At 48.0% G+C, this 27564-nt stretch overlaps 1 protein-coding gene across 1 annotated transcript in view; it reads left to right on the top strand.

The window, feature by feature from the left end:
• PEBP4 (phosphatidylethanolamine binding protein 4) overlaps positions 1 to 27564 on the top strand; it is a 201198-nt gene that overhangs the window by 9401 nt on the left and 164233 nt on the right. The window contains exon 3 of the mRNA XM_088020993.1: positions 575 to 701. Within this exon, the coding sequence (XP_087877119.1) occupies positions 575 to 701 (127 nt within the window). The remainder of the gene's footprint in view (positions 1 to 574; positions 702 to 27564) is intronic.

The following is a 27564-nucleotide window of genomic DNA, read 5'->3' as shown; positions in this document are numbered from 1 at the left end:
CTTGACCCAAAGATGTGGCTTATGGAACTACCAGTGAGGATTGCAGACACGGAGAAGGTCTGGATTGTTCAGGGTTGACAAACGCCTGTACCCATGAAGAAGGCTGTGCTCACTTGCTAAACCTTTCTTCGTGTAAAGAAAACATTCCTGGAAAGCAATGTGTAAATTTTGTTCTTATAAACCCAATCCTACTTTAAAGACACTGACCAGGTTTGCCTAAGGATGTACATTCTTTCTGAGAAGTAAATACAGATGACAGTTAACACCTTCTGACCACTGATGACACGCTGGCTCTGTTGTAAACATTGATCGCCTACTTTACTCCTCACACCAACGCTGTAAGTAGGTACTGTCAGTGTCCCCATTTTACAGGGGAACAAACTGAAGCAACAAGAGGTCAAGTAACTCTTAAACCACACTGGTCACACTAGTTAAGTGACCACAACTAGTTCGTAGCAGGCCTAGGATTCAATCCCACTTGATTCCACATTCTCAACGGTGCTAGACTGAAGTGTGTGAGCCCTCCAGGCTCCCCTAGAACTGACATGGGCTGACCATCTCCCTATCTCCATAGGGGACTTGAAGTTTTCTACCCAGAGCTGGGGAACATTGGCTGCATGTTTGTTCCTGACTGTAACAACTACAGACAAAAGATCACCCACTGGGCTGAGCCCCTAGTCAAGTTCCCTGGGGCCTTGGAGGTAAGTGAGCAAGCCTGGCCTGGAGGAGGAGGCTTGGTTTCCCTCTGAGCGTGCTCATCTAGGTGACTTGAAGCCATGTGCAGGGCCATCTGGGTTGGGTAGACCACGGATGCCACAAGCAATGTGCCCTCCTGAGAGCAGCCCCATGGCCTTGGGGGAGGTTGGGGGGGCACTGCAGACTGGGAGCTTTAGCAGGACTCTGGGGCTGCTCCGCTGGGGCCTTTGCCTGCTCGCGGAGGAGCCTGGCTCCTCAGTGTATGTGGAGACCAGCTGGTGTGTGCTTTGGAGTCAGCAGAGAAAAGGAGGAGAGAGGGAGTCCTTTCTCAAGGTGCGAGGTGGCTGGGCATTCGGAATGATCTTCTGAATGAGGAGGAGATGGTTTGTCATGGACAGTGCTTCTCACGTAGGCTAAGCAAGCAGAGAAGTGCATCTTGACTCCGTCATTGCAGTATGAAACCCACCTAAGAGTTTGCTCACACTTGTCTGAAATAGAAGATTGAAGCATTTTTAGGAATTGGAAGTGAGTATTCTTTCTACTAGGAAATGACTAGTACTATCTTGTTCTGGAAGCTTCCCTTAGTCTGGGGATTGTGGTAGCCTGGGGAAGGGCCATGTGAGTAGCAAGTGGGACTGTGGCCGCTCCCTCCAGCAGCCAGGCCAGGTCCTGGGGGCGCTGCTCCAGTGTTCTCGTCGCTGTTCCTTTCTTCCTCGACCCTTGGGCCACAGTGAGCCCCCGGAATGTCCGTGGTGGAGGGCGGCTCTCGCTTCCTCTGCCGTGTTTTACTAGGAGGTGCCCGGGGCAACCTGCATACAAGGACCACGATGTGTCCAGGAACCAGGCCACAGATGGGTGGAGACAGAAGGGCCACGGTCAGGATGTGACTGCATGCACACCATGCACACAGTCTTCCGGTCCCCTCCGTGCGCTGCGGAAGGGGGAGGCCCCTGCCGGCTCTTTCTCTCTCTCCGTCCGGCCTGGGGACTCGCAGTGCTGCTGTTGATCAGGCCTGATGGCGGCCAGGACAAACACAACAAAATAGCAAGTTCTGGGGTGGGGATCGCAGGTTCCTCAGAGGTGGAGGGTAGATCTTTTTTCTCTCTTTCTGGAACTGTTTTCACTATCACGGAACCAATAGACTGCGATGTGTTCCACAATTTATCGGATGGGGAACACGAAGCTTTGACTGGCTATCGTGTTTGCCACCGTGACAAACATCCTTTCCTCTGGGAGGCTAAGCAAGCAAGCAATGAGGAGGCCTTCTGGGTCTCCTCTCCCTCAACCCTGCCAAGGCTCACGCATGTGACCATGCATGCACACGCACGTGCACACATGCACCTGTCAGCCCTCCTCCCTGGAGACCCGTGGCCTGGGTCACACCGGTGGACATGTGGGAGAAGCCGAGGAGACATAGGCCACTAAGGAAGATTCTAAAACTTGGAACAGGACATGGAGGGCTGCAGAAGCAGGGCAGGAGCCCAGTCCTTTAGGGAGAGTATAATGCTGCTCCTGTGACAAGATGCTCGACTTCGCCATTAATGTACTTGTCCCTGGCTCCGCCACTGAAGGAGTAATGAGGTGGAACCAAAATACTTTCGGAGCCCAGTGACTGTCCCAGGAGGGATTCTCAAATTCTGCATGATATTATAGCAGATGTCCACTAGATGGCAGTGTAGACTTTTCTGAGTACCTGGTGTACTTGGTTTGAAGCAAGCTTGGGAAGTCCCTATTTGATTCAGCTTGGTCCACATGGATTGTCCTGGGGTGTGGGCATGGAATGCAGAGAAGAGGTCACCCCCAACAGGTCATGAAATTTCCCACCCTGTCTCAGTCCAGAGGCGGGATGTGGGGGAGAAAACCTGGAGACTTATGAGGGACACAGAGCTGTGTTAAGAAAGCCAAGGAGGGTAGGGATTTCACAAAGAAAAAGTTGGTCAAGGTGATGGAAAAAAAGGAAGAAAAGTAATATTCTACTACTATAGAACCTGACGTTTTTTGGAAATTTAACTGATGCTTGATAAGGCAGATTCAGTTAGAGTTCAAAAAAAAAAAACCAATCAAGTGGTACCCACATTAATGCTGGATATTATTCATGTGTCATTTCATTTAAAGTTTTTATCAAGTCTCCAAGTGAAGTATTTCTTTAGTTGAGACAGTTACTGGCAAGTGACAAAAGCCAGCTCCAACTGGCTTATGCCAAAGAGGGAAGAAATTGTTGGGTCACAAACTGAAAACTCCAGGCATGGTTGGATCCAGGTGCCCAAACAACATCACCAGAAATCTATTTTTCCCTTTTCTCTACTTTTTTCCATGCTGGTTTTATGTGTAAATAGATTCTTTCCTTGTGGTGGCAAAGACAACCCCATCAGTTTCAGATTTGTGTTACTAGTTTATCAATCCCAGTGGGAATAGATTTGAGGCTTTTCAACCATTAAAAATCCCAGAATTTGTCCTGCTTAGATCACATGCTTATGCTTGAACTGATGACCGTGGGTAGCCCCATTAAATCTCCAAAGGCTGAGAGCAGAAGAGGATGGTTCCTCCAAAGGAGAATCAAGGTGCTAGTTGTCAGAAGAGGGAAAAGATATTGGGTCAGAAAAACAAGAGAAGTTCCTGTAGAAGGAATTAATCAGAGCAGGTGCAGAGCGGGAAAGTGGCAGAGCCAGGTCTGCCCACCTCCAAAGGCTTGACCACCAGACTAGTGGCAATGGCTCTCAGGGGAGACATCAGGGTGCTGGTAGTGTTGGGAGGGCTTGCTGAATGAAGCTTTCCTGGGACAGGAAGCAGTGGTTGCTACAGAGGGTGGTGATGAAGAGGGGGAGACAGGCCAGGGACAATGGGAAATGAGAGGGTGGGTAGATCTTCCCTGAAGGGGTAGAGGGAGAAAACACCTACAGAGAGCAATTGGATAAGCGGATGCTATCCTGGGAACAGGGTCCCTCAAAAGTGCAGGCAGGGGGAGCCCTTAGTGACAGAGAAGAGGGTCGAAAGCATTTCCTCTGGGCCCAGGGCCTGGTAAGAAAGGGCAGGCAGGTAAGAACTGGCTATGTGAGGAAAGTGCCTTGTTTCGAAGGTGATTAAAGCAATGCTACCAAGGCAGCAGGTGCTGGTGGGGCATGCCTTGGGAGCCCCCCACCATCACCAAGCAAGCCCCAAGGCCCTGGAAGGAGGGGTGCAGTGGGCCTGGGACAGTGCCTCTGTGCCTACCAGAGGTCTTCCTGCCTGCACACCTTTGCTCAGGCCACTGCCCATATGTGGATCCTGCATTCTGGGATACCCTGACTGCACCAAAATGCCTCTTCTTCTAAGAAGCCTTCCCTGACTGCCTCCCTCTTACCCCTCTCCTCATTCCTGGCTGGTCTCTTTCTCTGAGCTTTTTAAATATCCCCTACCCACCAGATTTAGTGTTTACTTCCTCTGGCTTGTATTGTGGTTGCTTATTTCTATCTCCCAGAGCCTTGACCAGTGTATAAGCTCTAGGAAAGTAAGACACACACCCCCCACAGCCCCTTTCCAGCATTGCAGACCCCATGACCAGGTGAGTGAGTAGAGAATGAATGAATGGCAGGTGGAAGGACACCTCCTGGAATGTGAACGTGAGATGTGTGAGTTCCACGGTTTGCCTTTTAAGCCCCTGGGTGTCCAGGTCAGCCTGGTGCACCCTGAAGCCAGTCCTAGTCTCTCATCCACCCAGGGTGGGTGGGGGCTGAGGGCTGGGAAAGGGAAAGCCAGGAGACAAGTCCAGTGGGTTTCCCAAAAGGCAAAGTTGTGCAGGGAAATGTGGACGGTTCCTGTGCCAACAGCCCTGAGAGCTGAGAGGTGTCGAAATAAGAAGCTTTCTCTCCGGGTGCTTTGACAAATATTAAGAGGCAAATGTCTTAAAATGCATCCCTCTGAAGACGATGCAAACTGAAAGGACCCCGAGAAGCTTCTTGACTGAGGCTTATTCTTCACCTTGAATTTCACCAGCTGGAATCCTTTTGAAGTGAAGAAATTGCCTTTAAGTGGGGGAATGTGCATTGCATTAGAGAGAAGGAACAAGGAGTCCTGCTGTCCCTCAGGTTTCCAGGCAGGCTCGGCTCCTTTCTCCTTCCCAGAAAGCAGGTGACTCTGAGCCTCCTCCTCCTGGGTGGGGCGGACATAGCCCCATACCACCCTGGGCCCGCAGTGTCTGTGTTGCTGCCTCCTGGGGGCCACCTTCTTGCCCTCACGGGCCCAGAGCAGGGAAATAAGTCGGGACCCAGGTGGTGGCATCTCAGATTCTCCGTGCTCAAAGAGACCTCGGAGCTAACTAGCCCGCCTCCCATCCTTCTCTTTACACACAGAGCAGAAAAATCGGGGCTCCTCTGGTCACAAAATGATTAGTGGAGGCGGGACACAGAGCTCCTGACACCCAGAGTAAGGCTGGTTAGAGCAGCCCCGGAAAGACGGGGCAGATTCTCTCATCCGGGGTAAGAAGGGGCAGGGGAGGAGCATGCGTACATGGTGACTGTGGAGGAACGGGGAGAGTGGCGGAGGGAGGGCTGGTATGACTCTTGGGTTTCTGTGACGGTGAGGCAGGGGAGTAAGGGTGAAACTAAGCATCGAACTTGTCCTCCAAAACAAGGTGCTTTGGAGAGTGAAGGGGCATGTGGTCGATAATTATCAGGATGGCGAGGGTGATAGGGCACCGTCCCATTATTACGGCTTCCAGCAAGGGACACAAGAGAACTAGATCTACAGGGACAAAGGCCGGTGGCAGCGACTCTGCAGCTGGCCGCCCACACCAGAAGTGTGCAGGGAGATAAGACGCGCCTGAGCTATAGAAATGCTGGCGGGAAAGAGCCAGTGCTGAGGGCAATGCCCCAAGCAGCAGAAATTGGAGAGAATGGGCCCATTGGAGAAGTTCGCATCTGAGAAGAAGAACCACGGGGGTGGTAGAGGTCAAACAAAGGGCAGGAGATTTCCACGTTCCTCAGAGGTCAAGGGTGGGAACCGCAGAAGAAGCTTCCGAGGCCCCAGGCCTGAGCATGGGGGTGAGCAGGAAGGGGCGGGAGAGGCAGGTGTGCTCACTGGAGGCGGCCGCCCCAGGATGGGTGGGGAGTCTTCCCGGCTGCCGGACCTGTGAGCTGGAGCGTGGGCAGCAGAGCCCCTCACACAGGGATGAGATGCTATCTGGAGGCTGGAAGGGCTTTGGGTGTGAATGTGAGAAAGTGCACTTTGTGGGCGTTCCAGACAGAGGTCAGGAAGGTGTGGGGCCAGAGAGGTAGGAATGGAAGGGGGTGGCCGCCAGGCTCAGACTCAGCGGTGTGGGGCAATCAGCAGCAGGGCCAGGTTGGGGAGAGCCATTAGATTTGGCAAATTCCCTGGCACTGCTCTTGAGGATGGAGAGAGGAGTTCCAAAACAGGGGCCTGGGAGTGGATGGTAAATCCAGGACAGGGTGGGGGTTCAGCTGTGCCCCAAGTGGTAGAGGGAACTCATGACCTGCAACCCTCACCCAGGGCCCAACCTGTGACGCAAGCTTAGTAAATGCTGTCAGTTGTCACTGTAAGAGACAGGCCTGGAGACTGAAGAGTACAAGGCGCAGAAGGATTTGGGCTTCTGGAGCCTCTGGGAGGCCTGAGTGAGTTTGAGGCTCAGAGGCAGGGAGGAGTGCTGACAGGTGGAGCCAGGCCTGGGAAGGCAGGTGAGGAGAGCACCCAGTGCCCAGTGGAGGATGTGTGCATGGAGGAGGACCTGCTCAAATGTCCCTTTATCCTTTGTCCCTGGCCAAAGCCTGCTAAAATCAGCCAGGCCTCTCGGCCATCAGCTGTGGTGAGGCCTCTGGCCACAATGGGGCCCAGTGAGAGAACAAGGCTTATCACCGTTTCTAACCCTTGCTGCCAGTGACTTGAAGTTGCAGAGAAACTTCTCAGGTAGGATTTCACACAATCCTCCTAACAGTGTTGGGAGCTGGGCAGAGTTGGGATTATCCCCACAGTTGCAGATAAAGGGCCCTCCCAAGGTCACACTTGCCAAAGCTGGGAAGTAGGAGAACAAGCCTTAGATCCGCTCCAGCCCACTGTCTTTCGGCTACATTATTTTGCCTCTTGACTTCATCCTGGTTACTTGAATACGGATGGGGTTCCAGGTAGTTTCATGCCTAAGCATCTTTGCCGCCAAAGATGCACAGCTTTGCTGCACAGCTAATTGGCTATAAGGCAATTTTGCTGCAAAAACTAAAATCATGAAAAATAAAAGAGGGACATTCATTAAAAATGACATAATGAAACATGAAGAACAAATAACAAAATTAAAAAGAATTTATTGTGAAATATAAAATACTGGAACATATTAAAAATGCATAGTGTAGATTCATGGCAACTCTACACATATCATTGATTTTGCGGATTGTACCTAGGTACTTCTCTTCAAAGTCTTTCATTCATGCTCTCATACATTTTCTTGGTGATTCGTCTCCTTTTTCAGCCTCACACTTTTTCTCTTTTCACTAAAATTTCCTCCTCCATTGAGAGAGGTACCAGTTTGCAAATACGAGGATGTGCACCTGTAGCTGAGCTTTGTATGGCGTGGTGACAACCTTCTACACTGCTGTTTGTTTATGGCCTCTGGTCCCATGTCCACTTGGGACTTTCCAAAGTTCTAGGAGAAATGTGGGTTGAAAACTCTGCGTCACTGTATAGGCGGCCACGAGGGCTAAGATTATATAGGATAAAATGCACCAGTGAAACCAAACTGTCAGCCAGTGACTTTTCATCTTTTACGGCAAAATTGCATTATGGCCGATTACTTGCAGCAACGATGTGTGCAGCAGAGATGCTCATGGCCAAAGAGCCAGGCGCGGCCCCTCGTGTCCACAGTGGACTCGGGGGGCCGTTCCTGGGTCCGCCGGCTGGGGCCGATCCCGACGGAGGCCTCCTGTCTGCCCCTCCGCCGGTCACTGTCATGCGAGGCGGGGACACAAGCGAATACGAACCCCGGCCCTGCCCATCAACAGCAGCACCTGGTGAAGGTAAGAACATGCGCGGTTGTCATTGTAAAAACACTGAACTCAGAAGTGCTTGTGCGGCTGATGTTTTGCTCCTGGGCGGCTTCATTAGGAAACTTCTTGGCCTTGATCTTTATTTCTAGTCGTCTTTCTCCCCCGCACCACCTCTCCTGTCGTTACATTTAGTGCTCCAGGGTTTGCAAAACCTCTGGTCAGACCCAAGCCTGACCTTCCCGGGGCTTTTTAATCAAGCCGCCTGTCCCCCGTCCACAGTGGTGCTCCTCCAAGCGCAGGCAAACGGGGTGTTTGCTCAGTGGTTGGGCATCTGATGTCGGCTGAAAGCTTCCAGTCAAGTGTGGGGAAACAGGTTCCAGATGTTTTTCAGATCAAATAATGTTTCTTTGGAAAAAAAAAAAAACTGTGTGGGCCGCTCCTCGGAGGGGGCATGTAGGATCTGAAAGGAGAGTTCACTGGGTTTGCATCCTGGTTTTAAAACAAAGGTCGTTCAGCAAGTGTCTGTGTGGGGCACTTCGCGTGTGTGGGATCTGTTCAGAGCCGACCATTGGGGGTGTAAGCAGAGGCTTCTTGGATTTTAAAATAGCTGCCTGGCCCTTGTAGGAGCCATTTGGAGAGATGAATACTCGAATTTTGAATGTACAGTGGCTTGTTGCATGTTCTCACTGGAGAGAAAAGACGGTGGCCTAAAGAGCAGTTCAGAGAAGGGTTTTGAGGCTGTTTGAAGGAGCGATGATGTTATTTGTTAACACTTACAGTCTTGGGGTGGGGGTGGAGGACAGAAGGAGGTGGAAGATCCTCTGCTGGGTGGAGCAGCTCTGCAGCTCTGGTGGAGCAGTCCCATGGACTCTGAGGTATCTCACTCCTGATCGGTGCGCCCTCGATGCCGGCCAGTTAGAGCCCGTCTGGCCCTCATGACAGCTACGTGGGCCAGGCAGAGCCCACGTTTTACAGACGAGGAATCAGCAGCTCATGGGAAATTATCTATTTAGTTTTTAATAGACTTTATTTTTTAGAGAAGTTTTAGGATCACAGAAAAATTGAGTGGAAAATACAGAGATTTCCTATATGCCCCTTGACCCACACACAGGCAGCCCACACTATTAACATCCTCCACCAGAGTGGTATATGTGTCACAACTGGCGGACCCACGCTGACACATTGTTATCACCCTCTGGGCATGGTTTACAGGAGGGTTCCCTCTTGGTGTGGCACATTGTATAGGTTTGGACAGATGTAGATGACATGTATTCATCATTATAGTATCAGACAGAGTAGTTTCACTGTTCTAAAACTCCTCTGTGCTCCGCCTCCTCATCCCCCAACCCCTGGCAACTACTGATCTTTCTGCTGTCTACATAGTTTTTGCCTTTTCTAGGATGTCATAGTTGGAATCCCAGCTGTATATAGCTTTTTTGGATTAATAGCACAGACTACCAGCTGGGCCTCCTGACTCCAGCGTCAGCACCTTCTTCACTGCACAAGGGTGTGGTCACACTCCCCATCTTGGCCCAAGCCAGTGGCCAGTTATCCTGTGGCTTAAGTTCCCTTTTGGGGAATTGTGCTCCCCTCAACTAGAGGTTTCTGCTGAGACTTTGCAGTGGGCAGGATCCACTCAATCCTACATCCGCTGTCAACTTGGGGGTTCCCACCATTTGGTTTCTTGTCTGTCTCTCCAACTAGAATGTAAACTCCCCGAGGACAGAGCCCTTTGTATGCTTGGAAACAGCACAAAATAGGCAAGTTTTGTGCAGTGAGATCTGTGCTGTGATATGGAGCTAAGTACAGGATGCTGGCAAGGCGGGGGGGAGGTTATCTCTTGGTAATGAGAGTATAAGCATTCCAGTTTTCAAAGCACTTTCCCTAGTCATGACAGTTCTTATCTTCCATCAGTCCCGAGAGGTGGGCCAGGCAGCTGTCTGCTTACACTAAGGATCCTTGGCCCAGGGATGGCCGGAGAAGGCAGATGCTCAGCCTCAGAGTCCAGCACTCATCTACTTGTTGCCTCACACCCTATTTGGGCCTTCTTATAGCCTTGTGGACGTTAGCTTGCCCTAATGCACAGATGTGTTAAGTGGAGTGAGGAAGCCTGGGTTCCAATCCCAGGCTCCTGTACTGTGTTTTTCTTTCCTGCACCCCCTGTCTCCCTATTGTCCCCAAGCATTTACTACCTGGCCACATTTACTGACTGTTTTCCACGCGGTCAGGCTCTGTGCTAAGTGCCCCATGCGGTATGATTACCTTCATTTTTCAGTCCAGAAAACTGAGGCACAGAAAGATTCCCGAGCTCATGAGTGACAGAGTCAGGATTTGAACCCAGGTCTGTATGGGCTCATCCCCCTGAGAGTAGAAGGCAACTTGCCGTGTGTCCCAAATGACCTGAGCTGTTTCCCATCGCCGCCCTTTACAAATGGACCTCACAATATCAAATAACTTAGCAAAGTGAGAGATAAGGGGTGGGACATGGGGGTGTGCAGGCATGTGCACAAATCAGAGACCCTTGGTTTCTTCCCCATCTCCAGGTCTGCACTGCTAAACCAAGGGAGAACCAGGGTAAGCCATCAGACATTCTAATTTCCATGTCTGAGTTCTTTCCACTGCAATTAGGAGTGCAGAGGACCCATCCCCATGGCCTAGAGTGCTAGAGCTGCTCTGGGCAGGGGCAGACAAGGCCTAGAGCGGACGAGAAGGGAAGAGGGCCAGGCCTAGCTCCTAGGCGTGGCTCTCCAGGCCCTGGATCTGCGAAGACACACTCCTGCTGTCTCCTGGGGCTGCAGTTGCAAGAGCGAACACCAGAGGGAGATAGGTGACTGTCATCCTTGCCCCAGGCAAGGCGACATGCATACCAGCCAGGAAGGCATTGCCCAGGGCGGGCAGACAGTGGAGACCTACCCAGTAATGGAGAAAAGGAGGGTCCTGGATTTGGGTTGGGTGGGCACGCCTCTGCACCCTTTGCCCCATCTCTCCCTTTCCCATTTGCTTATGGAAATGCCCTTCTACTCAAATACAAATATCCTTGGACTGGAATTCCTTAAATCAGGGGCCACTAACTGGAAAAGCCCTCAGGGGCCAGGCCTTAATTAGGTGGATGAAATACACAGTTGGAAGGAAAGCGGGGCCAGGCAGATCCGCTTGCTGTGAGAATCCCCTCACGTCCCACCTGGCATTAAAAGGATTGTTACAGTTGCGCTGGTGGTCCTCTGCTCATCCCTGGTTTTCCCTGACCTGCAGAGACTATTCAGCTCCCTGAGGCTGGACAGTCCAGCAGAGAACTGCTGGGCATCGGAGCTACTCCCTTGGTTTAGAGAGCACTCAGAGCCTGAGGAGTTAGTATGAGACGCAGCCAGGCTGGGCGTTGCACAGACCTTGTCTGTCTTAGCTCTGTTACTCATAACTCTGTGACCTTGGATCTTCTCACTAAGATTCCTTTTTCTCGCTTTAAAATAAAATACCCAGAAATGTCTGGGTAAGACCCAGTGGCCATTTCTCAATGTCAATCCTTCTGGTCTCCCCAGCAGCGTTCGACCCAGTGGGTCACTGCCTCCTCCTAGATACCACTGACCCCACACTCTCTGGATCTGCTTGCCTTCATCCTGTGTGGTTCTTCACTTCTCAGTCTCCTTTGCGGCATGCTGCTCCTCTCCCCAACCTCTTGGTGTAGGATATCAGGCCTCAGGGTTTGGCCTTCTCATCTTTTTTCTATACTTCCTCCCTTGTGGTCTCATCCAAGGTCATGACTTTAAATGTCTTCTCTGTGATACCCTAGTCACATGGCCACTGGAGTATCTCACAGACCCCTCAAATGCCACATGTCCAACCCCACCCTCCCCCCCAAACCTGCTCCATCTCAGCAAAGAACAACCCCAACCTTCCGGCTGTGTTGCCCGGACATTTTGGAGTCATCAATAACTGCTCTTGCTCTCCCATTATACATCCAGTCCACGAGGAACCCCTTTTGGCTTTGCTTCCAGAATACATCCAGAAGCTGACCACTTCTCCTCTCCTCCACCATTAACCCCCTGGCCAGGGCCACCACCCTCTCTACCTGGGTTATTACAATAACCACCTAACTCGTCCCCCGGACACCGTGTCTGCCCCAAACCCCCAGCGTATTCTCAATACAGCAGCCAGGATGAGCCTTGAAATCTGCAGGTCACATGAGTTTACTCCTCTGCTCAAAATCCTTCCATTTCTGCCCCATTTCACCTGGGTAAGAGCCACAGTGCTCACAAGGGCTTACAGAGCCTAGAACCTGGCCCACTTCACCTCTCTGACCTCAGTTCCAACCATTTTTTTGCCTTGTTCACCTGGCCTCCTTACTGTTTCTTGACCACACCAGGCATGCCCTAGGCCCTTTCCCCTCCCATCTCCGTGGCGCACATCCTCCTTCAAATCTCTGCTTCAAGGTCATCTTTTCAAGGAGGCCTTCCCATCTCCCAGCCCTGGTATTCCTGTGTCCCCTAATCCCTCCCCACTTCTTTCTATCATATTTATACCTTCTAACCTACGTATAATTTCTTCATTTATCTTGTTTGTTCATTTGTTTTATCTACTCCCAGCCCCACCCCACAGCTAGGATGTAAGCTTCATGAGGGCAGGAATCTTTGGTTTATTCACTGGTGTATCCCACGTACCAGAAGAGTCTCTGTCACATGGTAGGCACTTAATATTTGTTGAATTAAAGTTATTGGACAAAGATTATGAGAGATCATGTATTTATAGCCTTCGGTGCCGACACAGGGAGCATTCAGTAAATGGTGGTGGTTAGGATCTTCTCTGACGCCCAGGTTGACTAGTACAGCCTGCAACATGAGGGCCGAGGCAGGGTGATGGCTGGAGGAGATGGGATTCAAGATAGAGGGTTGTAGGGCTTTTTTTTTTTTTTTTTTTTTAAGGGTTTAAGGAGAGAAAATGGAGGGGGTAGATAGAAGGGAAATATTTTGTGGCTGGTTGAAAAGCAATAGATCTACAAGGCTGGACGGAGGTGCTCTGCAGATAGTGGACACTCAGTAAATCTGTGGGATGAATGAACAAACCCCTTGGCTGGTTAGTACATGCAGAGCTGACTTTGGAAACTGAGCAAAGACCCTCAGTAAAAAGTTTTGGGGGCTGGACTAAAATAGGGACGACAGAAGGCAGAAATCGCCTGCGGCTGGACAGAGGGGGCAGGCTGCAGCGGCCTCTTCCCAGATGCTGGCCGGAGCTAACCACCCTGTGCTCAGAGGCCACCATCCCACCTGGTACTTACTGACTCTCAAGCCCTTGGGAGGCTGGACAAAAGAGACTGTCCACATCTCTGGGGAGCTGAAGTCCCTGGCTCCTCCCTCCCTCAGTGCCTCTTCAAGAGAACTTGGTATTCGAGGATACCCAATGCTGGCAGAACTGTCTCTAGCTCTTCATCTTGCAAATAGAGTGATGGTTAATTTCAGGTTTGGAATCCAATCCCCTGGTTTTTAACGTGCTAAGACTGGAGCTGCTCATCAGCTCTCCATACATCTGGCACTCCCCGTCCTCCACCTCCCCCATCTCAGATGGGAAACAGAGCCACGTGAGGTGCACCTTTTCCAGTGTGTAATCACAGAGCAGCTATTCATTTCTTCCATTCACTAGCAAAGACCCAGGGCCTCGTGGAAAGCTGCCTGCCAGGCTGAGCGCTCCTGGAAGGCAGGAGCGGTAGACAGGTCAATTCCTGCATCTCCCTGGCAACGGTCTCTGACCCGACTCCAGCCTTAGGACCGTTGGATGAGCAAATTCAGAGCCCACATCTATAGGTGAAATCCAGGGGAGCTAGAGCTGTCGACGTAAAAGCCAAACCACACAGCCATAAAATAACTGGAAAAGCCACATATAGGTGAATATTTCTCTGGTCTCAGGGTAGAGAAGGTCTATCTAAGCATAAAAATCAAAGGATAAAAATCATAAAGGAAAAGAAGGATGGATGTGAGTTACAACAATATTTGAAACTTCTACACTTTAAAAATGCCGTAAACAAAATAAAAATCCAATGACAAACTGAGAGAACATATGTGCCACAAATATGGCAAAGGATTATTATCTTTATGCATAAGGAGCTCTTATAAATCAATAAGGAAAAGATGAATACCCCATAGAAATAGAGGGCAAAGGATGCAGTAGGTGATTATAGAAATAGGAAAATTCATTAAAAATATGGTGGGGGGAAATGCTTCAATGAAAGGAAATGTAATTTTTATAAGTGGTACAGACTTCATTTAAAATCAACCAAACCTGCAGTTTGGGGTTTTTGTTGTTGTTGTTGTGGTTGTGGTTGTGGTTTTTTTTGTTTTTGTTTTTGTTTTTTTAAGAGGAGTATACATTACAGGTAGAAGTACAAATTGCTTCAACCTTTCCAGAGGGTGATTTGATAATGCGTATTAAAATCATTAGCATGTTCATTGTGTTTGAACAGTAATTTTAGTTCTACGAATTTATTCTAATCTGATTACTTAATCAGATACATACACACAGATTTATGTAAAAGGCTGTTCATTGTAGTATTATTTAAAATAGTAGCAAAAGTAAAAAGGAAAACCACATAAATGTTCAACAATAGATTGGTTAAATAGAATATGTTCTATCCATATGAAAATGTACCAGCTAGCCATTGAAAATCATGTTCTCAAAGACTATTTAAGGCTATTGGGAAGTCATACAATATATTTTTAAGTGGAAAAAAACCAAATGATAAAACAGTAATTTCACTACAATCTCAATTTTCAAAAATTATATCTTTTTATGCATGAAAAAAAACCCTAGACGAATGGAGAATACATCAGAATGTTGACATTGGATCACCTCAAGTGGTGGGATTAAGGGTGATTTTTATTTTCTCCTTTACGCTTGTCTGTAATTTCCATATGTTCTCCAATGAACATGTATTACTTTAATAATATGAAAAAAATGCTATTTGGGGAGAAAAAGAGTGAATGCTAAGAGGAAAAGATTCAGCTACCCAAATGGTCTGAGTGCTGGTTGCTGTGGAAACCGTAACTTTGAATTGCCCAACTTTTTGTGAATTACTTCCCTGCTCTGCAGGGTTAGTGCTAGGGCTGGATTCAGCGTTATCCCGGTGTGGGCATGTGGCCGGGGGGGGGTGGTAAAAATGGAGGGGCCCTGCCTCAGGCAAAGGTCCCCAGGGAGGGTCCTGGGTTTCATTCCTCTCCCTCTTCCCTTCCAGGTGTCCTGCAGGGGATGCTGGGGCATAAGCCGCCCTGTGTGCCCAGGGGCTGGGGAGCCAGCGAAAAGCCGACTGCTTCCCTGCATAGGGTTCCCCAGTGCCTCTGTGGAGTATCTGGTGGTTCTTGTGAATCGGTGTTGCCCCACTCCCAGCCTGATATCTAAAGATAGGGTTCCAGCAGTGGTGTGGGGAGGTAGGGCAAGTGGCTTTCTTTGCCTTTTTGTGTCAAGGATAAAGATGGGGATGCGACCGAGTCCCAGGGACATTAGCCCTAAGTGGAGCCTTTAACCAAAACCCCAATCCTGGCCTAAGCCTTGACCACTTGCTGTCTTGCCTTCCTTCTTTCTGCCTCCTGGAGAGCAATTCCTGCACTGGAGGGAGACAGGGATGAAGCACTAGCCCCAGGGCCTTTCAGGAAGCTGAGAGGCTGGGTACCCTGAGTGCAAAGTCACTTTCATATGCCTATTCTCGGAATGAATGTCTCGCTGCCATTTGTGAATCCTGTTCCGAGCTCTAGGGTGTGGAGAACTGGTTGATTTATAGATCGAGGCAGCCACAAGTTGGAATTTTAAAAAGCAATGTGTCCTTTGAGCAGGAGCCCGGGCTGGGGGCTTTGCAGGCTGTCGCTTTGTCCCAGGGACCAGATGGAACTTGTTTTTCTGTTCACTTGGGGGTTTAACCCTTCGTGCACTCCCTCCCCTACAGCCCCATTCAGGAGCCGCTGCCTTTGAGGCCAGGAGTCAGCCATGAGGGAGAATCCACGTCTGTGAGCCTCAGTGATATTTATTGAAAATGCCTCATCTTTTCAATCCCCTGTCTCTGCTGGATCATTTTGTTTTATTTAGCATTCACTGGCGTGTGCCAGCCACTATTTGAAGAACTTTACAAATATTAACCCATTTACTCTTCACAACCATTATTATCCCCGTTTTACAGATAAGTAAACTGAGGCACGGGTAGGTTAAGCAACTTGCCCAGAGTCACACAGTTGGTGGGTGATGAGGCCAGGATTTGAAGCCCAGCTGTTTGGTTCTCAAATTTGTGCATTTAATTACAAAATCATGGCTGCCTCTCAGACAGCAGGTAAATAAGTCCTGCTCTTAATGGTTCAGAGCTCCTGGGGGTAATTCTCCCCACTTTAGCTATGGGAGCATAAGGGACCATCAGAGGGAAATGGAGTCCAAGTCCCAGGGGTTTATGCTTGAAATACCACTGCCATCCTGGATTTGTCTGACCTGCTACCCTGGTGTTGCCTTCAGGCTCATCAGGCTGCAAAACCCTTATTTGTAAGGTCTGTGCAGTGTAACAAGCAAAGTTCAGGGTTCGATGCCCACCACCACTCAACCACAGCACATGCCAACCCAGTGCTACCCAGTGGAAGCAGGGGTCCCTGAGTTTGGATCCCCGTCTTCTATGGGGAAAACTTTATGTCACATACGGCTTCCCTCCAGCAGTGGTCCTGGGGTCGGCCTTTAGCAAACTCTCTTTCGCCTTTATGAAGCAGAACCCACAAGTCTCTTTGAACCTCTGGGAACATTGGAACCCTAACGCTTCCCAGGCAGAAGCTGTTCCTTACCCTAGGGAAGTCAGCATGATTCTCTGTCCCCTTTCTACAGAGGCAGGATCTGAACAGAGGCCTGCGCTTGGCACTCACCGGGGCTTGGGGCTAGCGACAGTGTTGGGTGTCCAGGGCACGCAGGCTGTGTGGGGAGAGGCTGTAGCCTGGGGAGAGGATAGTAAGACATCAGACCCTAAACAAAGCAGCGTGGGACCATCCTCACTAGGGTGACAAGTGCATGGGGGGTACTGCCTCCTGCCGTGAGGTTACGGGGTGGGGGGGCAGGGAACTTGCGATGGTCTATTAAGGAAGGAAGGTTGTAGGGCTTGGAGTCAGGAAGTAGGTTTTTGATAAAAATGGCAAACAATAAGAGCACCCGTGAGAGGGAGCTGTTCTTTCCAAGCTCGTCTTCCAGACGATCACACCTTGCTCCCTTACGTACTCAGACTTCTTATTTTAATCATGTTTTGTATGGCAGTCTTTCTAAAATTGGTTACATATGACCCTGCCTTCCTCAACAGTCTAATGAACATAATTTAACCTCTGTTAAATGACTCCATGTCATGGTTGCGAACACCTGTCATGGAGAGTGCCCCTGCTATGCACGGACATTTCCTCTCTGTGGCGGCAGGAGCAGTTGAGAGCCTTCTAGCAAGGGCCCATCAGCACGCTCCTACACGGCTAAGGCCAGGCCCCTGTGGGCAGGAGGCGCCTAGTCCTGAAGGGGGGGTCGCCCCCGGTTATCAGTCATCTAGGACGGGGAATCAGAACTCCGGTGGCTGCCTCAGTCACTCTGCAGGGTTTTCTCCCACAGTACTTCTAACACCAAATGTGTGGGTTTTTTCCACACCAACAACCAGTTCTCCAGCTCTCCCGTCTGCCAACGTGGAGCCATGCATTTCAATTTAGTCCTCACACTAACTCCCTAGACTTAGTACCAGACTCCACCAGTGAAGGGCTTGGTCTCAAAGACCATCCCCCACTTCAGACACCAGTCACAAGTATTGGGTGCTCAGAGTACCCACTTCTCTCTGACTTGGCTAAATAATCGGGAGTCCCCACTACACCCCCACTTTCAGGTTCCATAATTTGCTAGGACAGCTCACAGAACTCAGGAAAAGTTTACTTACAATTACCAGTTTATTATAAAGGATATAACTTAAGAAACAGCCAAATGGAAGAGATGACCAGGGCAAGTCATGAGGGAGGTTGTGTGGAGCTGCCCTGCCCTTTCTGGGAGCACCACCCTGTCAGCACCTTCACATGCTCACCAACGGGAACGCTGTCTGGACCCATCATTTGGGGGTTTTCACGGAGGTTTCATTTACAAAGGAGTGAATGATTAAATCACTGGCCACTGGCAATTAACTCAATCTCCAGCCCCGCTGAAGGTCTCAGGGTGGGGCTGAAAGTTCCAACCCTCTACTCATGCCTTGGTATTTCCGGAACCATCCCCCATCTTAACGCTATCTAGGGGTCCCCAACTACCAGTCATCCCATTAGCATACAAAAGACACACAACACTCTGGAGGTACCAAGACTCCTCAGAGCTGGGTGCCAGGAACTGAAGACAAAGACCAAATACGTATCTCTCACTATGCCACAGTCATGGTGGACCGTGTAGAGAGCAGGTGGGTGGTATTGCGGATGAGTTCAGCTGCATGCAGGCAGGCTGGACCACAAGGGGACACATGCCTTTTCCAGGAGTCACCAGCTGCAGACTGACATGACACACTCCCTGCAGTTGGTCAACTTCACAGATGACAGCCCTGGCCCTGGGACTATACTGCCACGTGACAGGGGCCAGATCAAGGCTTATTGAATATGCAAATGATGAGCAAATGGCTATTTTGCACCTGGTTTCATGTGGTTCTCTTCGTCAGCTTGTCTTTTGCTGTCTTGGGGTCTTCAGTGAATACGGGGTGCATCTCTCATTTCACAGTGGTGCCAAGGATGGACGCCTTGGTCTGCGTCTGTGCTCTGCCCTGGCTGGAAAGGTGGGACAGTGCCCAGGACAGGGGCTCAGAAAGGGGTGAAGGGATCTTGGGAAACCAGAGTCAGAGCTGCCACGCCCAGTGTGGAGATTCTTTTTCTGGAGCTAGGTCTGCCTTGGGAATACACGTCCTTTTCTTTTCATAGGGAAGGCTGAATTTTTTTTTATTATTTTTTAGATCACTTGCAAATGATATCTGAGGGATCAAAGAAGTTTGTAGGGTTATTTGCTTCTGCATAACCACCCAACACTGTTAAAATTATTTTAAAGATTTATTTTCCTCCTGTCATCTGTCACTTTTCGCTACTGTTAAAGATGATTAGTAGCCGCATGTGCCTTCTGATCTGTGGTAATATGGGAAAGCTGATAATCAAGTATGTCAGAATTATTTCTAAACTAAGAGTAGATAGGCTCAAAATTTGGATGTGAGTCAAGTGCCTGCATTTTAGCCCATGAGCCCTGTGATGTATAAGATGCCTTTGTGTGTGGTTTTCAGACGTGGGGATCAGAAAAGCAGCATGGGAGAGCCGTTGAGCGGGCCGTGGAGGTCTAGAAAGAGATTTGTGTTCAGATTCCAGTTCTGTATCTTACCAGCAGGTTTCTCCGCCTCTTAGCCTCACTTCCCTCATCGTGAACTTGGATAACAATATCCACACAGAGAGGCTTAAAGGGGAAAATGTTCCTAAAGCAACCGGTCTGGGTGCAGAGAGCTTTTTCCACAGTAGGTGCTCACTAAATGTCAGTTCTCGTCTTCCCTCCTACCCAATGCTCAGCTGCATGCTGGACACTGTGCGATGGGGGAAGTGACCTCCAGATCAGTCATGTCTATGGGCCCTCACAGTTAGAGAGCCTGTTATATTTTTCAGATCCCTCAGCCTTGTCTCAGTTGAGATCATGACCCTCCATCTGCAGATGAGAAAGCCAAAGCAGAGAAGTGAAGGATCTTGTCCAAGGTCACACAGGCAGGTGGCGATAGAGCCCAAACTAGAAGCCGGGTCTCCTGCTTTCCAGTGCCCTGCTCCTTCCGTTGCTACTCGCCTGGTAACCGCAGGTGAGAAGGCTAAGCTCTTCATGTTATGGAGTCCTCATGTGGCATCCCTGCTGTCCCAGGGTTGTTAGATGGTTCAAGAAACAGAAAACCCATGAAAGCTCTTTGAAAAATTAAGAGCGGTACACACATCAATTCTGCCATTTTTCTGCAATATTTTAATCCCCTTCTAATAATACCAGGTAGATGAGATGCCTGACACCCCTCCTCCCTCCATCCCCAGCCCTGCGAGGGAAAAAGGAACCAGGACCAGAGCTGCTTTTCCCGGAGGCTGCTCAGCAGACAGCATAGTAACAGGGTGAGTCGCAGGTGCCAGGAGCTCAGCATCGGGCCCTGACCTGCAGGCTGCATACAAAGCCTTCCAGAATGGAAAGCTAACAAACATATATATATATATATACATATATATATATATATATATATGTATATATATATATATTTTTTTTTTTTTTTACCACTTCCTCGCCCATGCTCTGGCTTTTCAGAATGAATGATCTGGAAGGCCCAGCTGCCTCCTGTAAGCACTTCAGGCTGCTGAGACAGAGAAACAGGCTCCCCATTCTCCCTGCCATCCCAGGGCCAGGGCTCCCAGAACAGCCTCAGGTTAGGGAACAACAAGGAAAGGGGAATGATGGCCAAATGCCCAAAAGCCCTCGGCTCCCTGGGTCTGGGTCCAGCTTGCGCAGGGCAGCTTTCCCACCTCCAGAGAGCAGGGTGTGTTAAAAGCTCACTGTATGTGTCAGACGCTGTCTTCAGTTCTTTATGTACTGTCAACCTTTCATCTGCACAACAATGCTATGTAGTCAGTGCTATTATTACCCCCATTTTCCAGATGAGAAAACAGGTGTGTAGCTTGCCCCAGCTAGTAAGCTTCAGAGCTAGCCCTCAAACCCAAGCAATCTGGCTCTGATGGCCGGGTATTAACCACCACGCTATACTGCTTTTCCAAAACAATGGATTTTAATTCATCAAGCCACATTTCCTTGGAAACATCCACTGTAGGGACTAGCAAAGGGAGATTTGGGTTCAGTTTCCCTGTCTAGTCTAGTTTCCATGGTGAGGCCCGTCCCTCTTTGCCTTCCTGAGCTGCTCCTCTCTGGGGAGTAAGGGAGCTTCCAGGGCCCAGCCCCTCCAAATTCACCTCTTCATTACCCCACAGAGCTTCCTAGCCTGTCCTGCCCTCCATTCTGGCTGGCATATTTCAAACACAAATTTTCTCTGATGAGCAGAGTCTCATATATACCAGACCCTTGAGAAAGAGTAACTGCAGAAGAGAAAGACATCCCGGGGGCCAAATCTAGCTTCCTCCTGGGGCGGCAGAGCATGAGGGAAACACCTCACTCCTTTGGGGAAAAGTATCCATGGTTGTCTTTCAAAAGTTACCCTAAACCAAAGGTTAGAGCACTTTGTTTGAGACCTTTCATAATAGATTGAGCAAGTTGATGGCTGGGAGGATAGAGTTATCATTTTCTGCTCAGGCTGCCATAACAAAATACCATAGACTGGGTGACTTAAACAACAGAAGTTTATTCTTGCAGTTCTGGAAATTAGAAATGCAGGATCAAGGTGCTAGCCAAGTCAGTTTCTGGTGAGAGCTCTCTTCTCTTACAGACAGCTGCCTTTTGTCCATGTCTTTGTGTGGAAGAGAGAGACATAGAGAGAGAGCTCCCTGGGGTCTCTTATAAGGGCATTAATAACATCATGAGGTCCCCAACCTCATGACCTTATCTAAACTGTATTAACTTCTGCAGGCCCCATCTCCAAATACTATCACATTAGGGGTTAGGGCTTCAACATATGAACAGGGTGGGGAATACAAACATTTAGTCCATAGCAGAAGGCAAAGACTCAGCAGGGTGTGCGCAAGAGCTCAGGATCTGGACATGCTGAGTGTGGTGTTATCAGACATCCAGGGAGAAGTGTTGAGTGAGTGTTTATATATGAGTTTGACGTTCGAGGCAGAGGTCTAGGCTGGAGATAGAAGTAGATCTGAAAGTCTACCTCTCCAAGCCACAGTCTTCTCAACTATAGAACAAGATTAATAACACCCATCTCATAGGGTTGTTGGAAGGTTTGAATAAGAAAAACAAGATACTTGGGATATTTTTATGTGTAGTAAAACTAGAGAGCTAATTCTTGAGAGTTAAGTGGCCAAGATACACCTGGCTAAAATTATGGCATAGATAGCTTGTCTTTGGTACCTCCACCCTCCACATACCGCGTCCTTTCCCCCTTGGACATGGCAGCATCTTCTTCCTTCTCTGCCCCCACCCCCGCCCCCACTCCTATTCCCAACTATGTCTGTTCTTCTCAACACATCACATCCCAGTGTGGTGACTGATAGCAGCTTAAAATGTTATCTGCCCCAAGGGACTTTGCATGCTAAGAGACAGAACAGTCTTAAATTAAAAGAAGAAGGAGAAAGAAAAGGGAAGAAAGAGGTGGAGGAAGAAGGGGAAAAAAGCTATATTTTTTCAATTAGCAGAAAAAAATATGGAATTTACTCAGTTTTGTTTTTCCCATACTTTTCTTAAGTCGTTTTTTAAGGATTTTTTCTTTAAGGATTTTATCTTTTTATTTGAAAGAGAGTGAGAGAGGCAGCACAAGACGAGGGAGGGTCAGAGGGAGAAGCAGACTCCCTGCTGAGCAGGGGGCCCGAGGCAGGACTCGATCCCAGGACTCTGGGACCATGACCTGAGCCGGAGGCAGACGCTTAACCGACTGAGCCACCCAGGTGCCCTTAAGTCTTTCTTAAATCATTTCCTTTCTATATCAGTGTCTACATTAAGCTTTAGTATATTTAATATGTGTACTTATATATAAATATATACTAATATATTTAGTACATTGGGATATTTGATTTAGCTATGTATATATTTATATCTGTCTACACAGATCTCCCTATATACATATGTATAATTTTACATATACATGAAACTATACATATATATGTGTATGTATATATATATGTATACATATGTATGTATGTAGAGAAAAAAAGAGAAAGAATCATCATATACTATGCATCAATTTAAGTTTAGAGCTACTGTGCTAAAGAAAAGAGACACTAATTGTGGATTTTGGGGCTTCACATATCTGATGGCAAGATGGTTGAGGCATTTCGTGCTTCTGAAATACCGCCCCATCATAAATTGTCATTTTCTAACTTCTGTGAAATGCTGGTTCTACCAATGAACACAGTAGGTTGGGAGAGTCTTCTTATTAATTTCTGAGCCTCAGCCTGAACAAGAATAGAGAGCCCAAGGTGCGGGGGATGAGAAATGAAATGGGTGATGTGGTTCTGTCCTTAGGTATCTGGAGCTAGAAAAATCTCACTGGACAAAATGTCAGGGAAATTAGTGTAGGAGTGCACCTGAGTCAGCCCCAGGAAACCCATGGTGGGAGGGGTGAAAAGAGGGGTGATCGTTTGGATGATGGAAGATCAGGGGAGACTCCGCTTAGACTGAAGGTACTCCAGCAAGCAGGATGGAACGCTGATAACGTCCCCACTGACGCTGCAGCCATCAGGTAATTAAATCATGGGGTATGAATTGATAGGTAAGCAGGGGCAGAATTCTGTTAATGGGTGTTAGCTCTGATCTGTGCTTCGCACTACTTCAAACCTTCATTATACCACACTTGGACTATGACCGTGGTTTTCTAAAACTCAACTCCCTATCTTTTTCCCCCAGAACAACACATCTTCCTCCTCTGGGCTCCCGCATCACTCTGCATTCTGAGAGCATTAATCTCACTCTATGGCAGGATGTGATGTCTTGCAAACATGTCTTATCTCTCCAACTACATTACCAGCAAATCTAAGGCAGCTGTCTTACACCACACGTCAGACCTGCCCAGGGCAAAGGGAGCACTCAATAGGCAGTAACTGGGGGCTCAGGCAAGCAGACTGGCATGAGGAGATCTGCCCATGGGGAGCAGGGCTTGTGCCCGTAGGTTGGGCTCAGGGCTAGGTCTCATGCCCTCGGGGGCAATCTCACAAAAAGAGGCAGAACCTCTATCAAGGAAAACTACACAGGTTTCTGAAATGGAACTTAGGATGAGCTTATTAACAAATTGGACATAATTGGTGAAAGAATCCATGAACTTGAAGATAGATAGAAATTATCTAAACACACATAAAGAGAGAAAAGAAGGGTAAGGGACACGACGGAGCATCCGAGAATTGTGGCAGAATAGAAAATGGTTTAACCTACATATAGTTGGAGTCCCAGAAATAAAATACAGAAAGAGCAGAGCAGAAGAAATATTTGAAGAGATGATGGTCAAGAATTTTTCAAAACTAATAGATCCAAGAAGCTCAGAGAGCTGAAATCAGGATTAAAAACAACAACAACACAACAACAAAGCAACATCTAGACGTATCATGATCAAACTGTTGAAAACCAACAGTAAAGAGAAACTCTGAAGACAACCAAAGAAAAAAATAGCGCTGGTATCCCCTCACCAGAGTATTCCTAAATACTCACGAAGGAGATATGTTCTCGCAACAGAGTTGGAGAATACACAAGGGGGCCAATGTGTTAGCCTACCCCAACATTTCTATAGTTCTCTAGGTATTTGGGTTGTTACCTGTATGTTATATCAGGGAATATCCATCACCTCAATTTTAGTTAGTATAGGATACCACTGAGTTCAGCTGTCATCAGGGAACGCACTGAGCAAACAGACCCACACCCAGATGATCTAGCTAGCACTTTGGATCTAGAATCCATATTAATCAAGCTGGTCCGATCTCAGGTTATCTTCTTTCCTCTGATCTAGATCTTAATATATATAGTATATTTCTCAGGTTTCTGAGATAACATATCTTTCTCAGATCTCTGCCAATAAATAAAAGAAAACAAATGCCAATTATTTGGGTGTGGAAGTCTGCTGTTTTGGGATCAGACTTTATATTTGTCTCTGTGAGGTATGCTGAGATCTGACTCTAGGATAGGTCTGAAGCAATGAGGGGCGGTCTTTGTGGGCATCAAGAACAGCTATTCTCGGGGTGCCTGGGTGGCTCAGTCGTTAAGCGTCTGCCTTCGGCTCAGGTCATGATCCCGGGGTTCTGGGATCGAGCCCCACATCGGGCTCCCTGCTCGGCAGGAAGCCTGCTTCTCCCTCTCCCACTCCCTCTGCTTGTGTTTCCTCTCTCGCTGTCTCTCTCTCTCTGTCAAAAAATTAATAAAATCTTAAAAAAAAAAAAAAGAACAGCTATTCTCTTGCAAGGTAAGATCAGCCTTACCAGACACAGAAGAAGGGGTGGCTTCTGCTGGGAAGGGAGGCTGAGTTGGGTCTGAGCTTCAGCCATCTGAATCATGCATCCCAAATCACAGGGTCCCAATTTTTCCTCATTGAGTCTCTCTCCCTGAAGAGACTTGATGAGTCTATGAACTTAGGTTGTAACTCAGCAACCTGCAGAATCAGAGTTCACATGTGATTTGTTTTGTTGGCACTGAAGCTACAGGCTACTTGAAGATTTCCCACAGCTCACTGATGTACCATTCTGTTTTGGTTTTTTCCCACAGGTTCTTTCCAGGAAGTCATAAATGTTCCCTGGTCTTCTGATTATGCCTTGAGTCAAGAATTTAAACCCCAAGTTTGTTTTTCTGTTTTTTTTTTTTTTGTCTTTCCATATCAAGCAGAAGAAGCCATCTTATTCCACTCTGTGTATTCATCATTCCCAATATAATTAACTATCATGCAACTCTGCCAATCAGACATTATCTTTAATGGGCACTTCATTCTAGGCAACCACACTTGATAATTAAGAATCTTTTGCTACTGTATGCCATGGGCCACCAACGTCACATTTTATAATGTAGCCTGTTGCGCATCTTCATCACTGATTTTGAGCAATTTGATGTGATGTGCCTTTGGTGTAGCTTCCTTCATTTTTCTTCTGCTTGGCATTTCTTTTGCTGGGCTTCTTGGATCTGTGGTTTATAGTTCACATCAAATTTGGAAATTTTCAACCATGATTTCTTCTTTTTTTTGCCTCCCCCACTCCCTTCAAAGGACTCTAGTTACCCCTATATTTAGCTACTTAAAGATGTCCCACACTCTTTGACGTGCCATTCTGGGTTTTTTCCCCAGTCTTTTTTCTCCCTGTGTTTCATTTTGGATGGTTTCTGTTGCTGTGTCTTCCAGTTCACTAATAGGTTATCCTGTGCGATAGTCTTCCGTTGACCTCATCCAATGTATTTTTCATCTCAGACATTACATTTTTTTTAGCTCTTCAAATTCAATTTGAATTTTTAAAAAGATTCCATCTCTTTTAGGATATTTAAGCATGCCTACCTTCTTGAACATATGGAATATAGTTATAATAACTGCTTTAATGTCTTTGTCTACTACTTCTATCATCTGTGTCATTTCTGGATCTGTTTCTATTGATTGATTCTTGTCCTCATTACGGTTTCTATTTTTTGTTTCTTTGCATACCTGGTAATTTTTTTTTTTTTTTTTAGTTGCCAAACATCGTGAATTTTTACTTTGTTGCATGTGAGATATTTCATATTCTTATAAATATTCTTGAGCTTTGTTCTGGGATGTAGTTAGGTTCATTTAAAACAGTCTGATCCTTCTAAGGCTTGTTTTTAAGCTTTGTTAGGTGGGACCAGAGCAGCCTTTTTCTAGAGCTGATTTGCCCCACTGCTGAGTGTTCTACCTGCTGCCTTATGAATTACAAGGTTATTTTTTGGGGGGAGGGGTGGGGGTTGCTGTTGTTGTTTACTGTAGCTGGTAGGAATACAAACTGTTCTTAGGTCTGTGTGATCCCTGAAGATGTTTCCCTCTGTTCCTTTTGGGAGTTCCTTCCCTGGTGTGTCAGGTCATTTCTTCACATTCATGTGCTCATCAGTACTCAACTAATCAAGGAGGATGCTCTGCAATTCCCAGAGGTTTCTCTCTGCACAGTTCTCTCTCTCTCTCTCTTCCCTCTGAATTCCAGGCAACTTGACCTCCTTGGACCTCCAGCTCAGTATCCTCAACTCAGAGTGACCATCAGCCTCTACCTGGCCCCACGCCCTGCAGTGCAGCCTGGAAACTCGGTCTAGGCAGTAATGGGGGTAATTGTCGATTCTCCTCATTGTTTCCCCTCTCTTGCTGATCACTGCCCTGCACTGCCTGATGTCCAAAGTCTGAAATCCACTGTTTCACATGCTTTGTTTAGTTGTTTAGTTGTCTCAGGTCGTAGGGTGAATCTGCTCCTGTTACCCCATCTTGGCTGGAAGCAGATGACTTTTACCTGTCTTCAAACTGGACCAGGCGGTAAGCACCCCCAAATATGAGGGTCTACTGCCTGCAACCTCTTCCATCCCAAAGCACTGTCAGTCAGCGTTTAGTTGCAGAAAATTGGAACTATACAGCTATTTTAAGCAGGGAAGTACTTAATACAGGAAATGCACTACTTAAGAAATTGTTAGCTGGGCTAGAGGAGTAGGCTCTAGTTTGGGCCTCCAGGAATGACTCTCTCAGGAATAAAACCACCCATCTGGTCTACCAGAGGAGCTGCTTTTTCTGCCCCAGTGAGGAAGCCAGGTAATCAGGAAGCTGCTGCTAGAGCTGTTGGCTTCAAAAGCACACCACAGCTACTACACCCAGTGATCAGGAAGCTGCCACCACCTCTCAGGAGCCTCTCAGTTCCCATGAATCAGTGACGAGACTTGAGAACGGTAAATCTGAATGCCTCTGTCACTACATCTCTCTCCCAACACCTATGAAGCTACCCCTCAACACTGGATCACCATGGGTGATCCCCAAGTCCTCAGCTGGTGTCAGCACAAGCAGAGACCGCCATATACTGCCACATCCATCAGGGTGACAGTTTTATCGATAATTTCCTAGTCCCATCTTCAAACAGTGACAGTGGGAACTGGCAACCTGATGTAAGTACCAACCTTGACTGAATAGGGAATGGGAAGGAAAAAAGCAAACCCTAAGGCAGGAGGAACACAAAACAGGTATTTTATTGCTGGTATGATCAGTTGTACAGAGCAGAGCCCTTATCCGGGGGTTTGTCTATAGTCTGGAGACCGTGGATAGGCTGGAGGGAAGCCATAAATGCCCTAAATTATTTGCAAA

Source organism: Eumetopias jubatus, unplaced genomic scaffold, assembly GCF_037043125.1.
Source record: "Eumetopias jubatus isolate StellerSeaLion01/CBP00866 unplaced genomic scaffold, mEumJub1_p1.0 scaffold_2, whole genome shotgun sequence".
In the NCBI taxonomy this organism is placed as follows: domain Eukaryota; kingdom Metazoa; phylum Chordata; class Mammalia; order Carnivora; family Otariidae; genus Eumetopias; species Eumetopias jubatus.
This window is presented reverse-complemented; position numbering and strand designations above follow the sequence as displayed.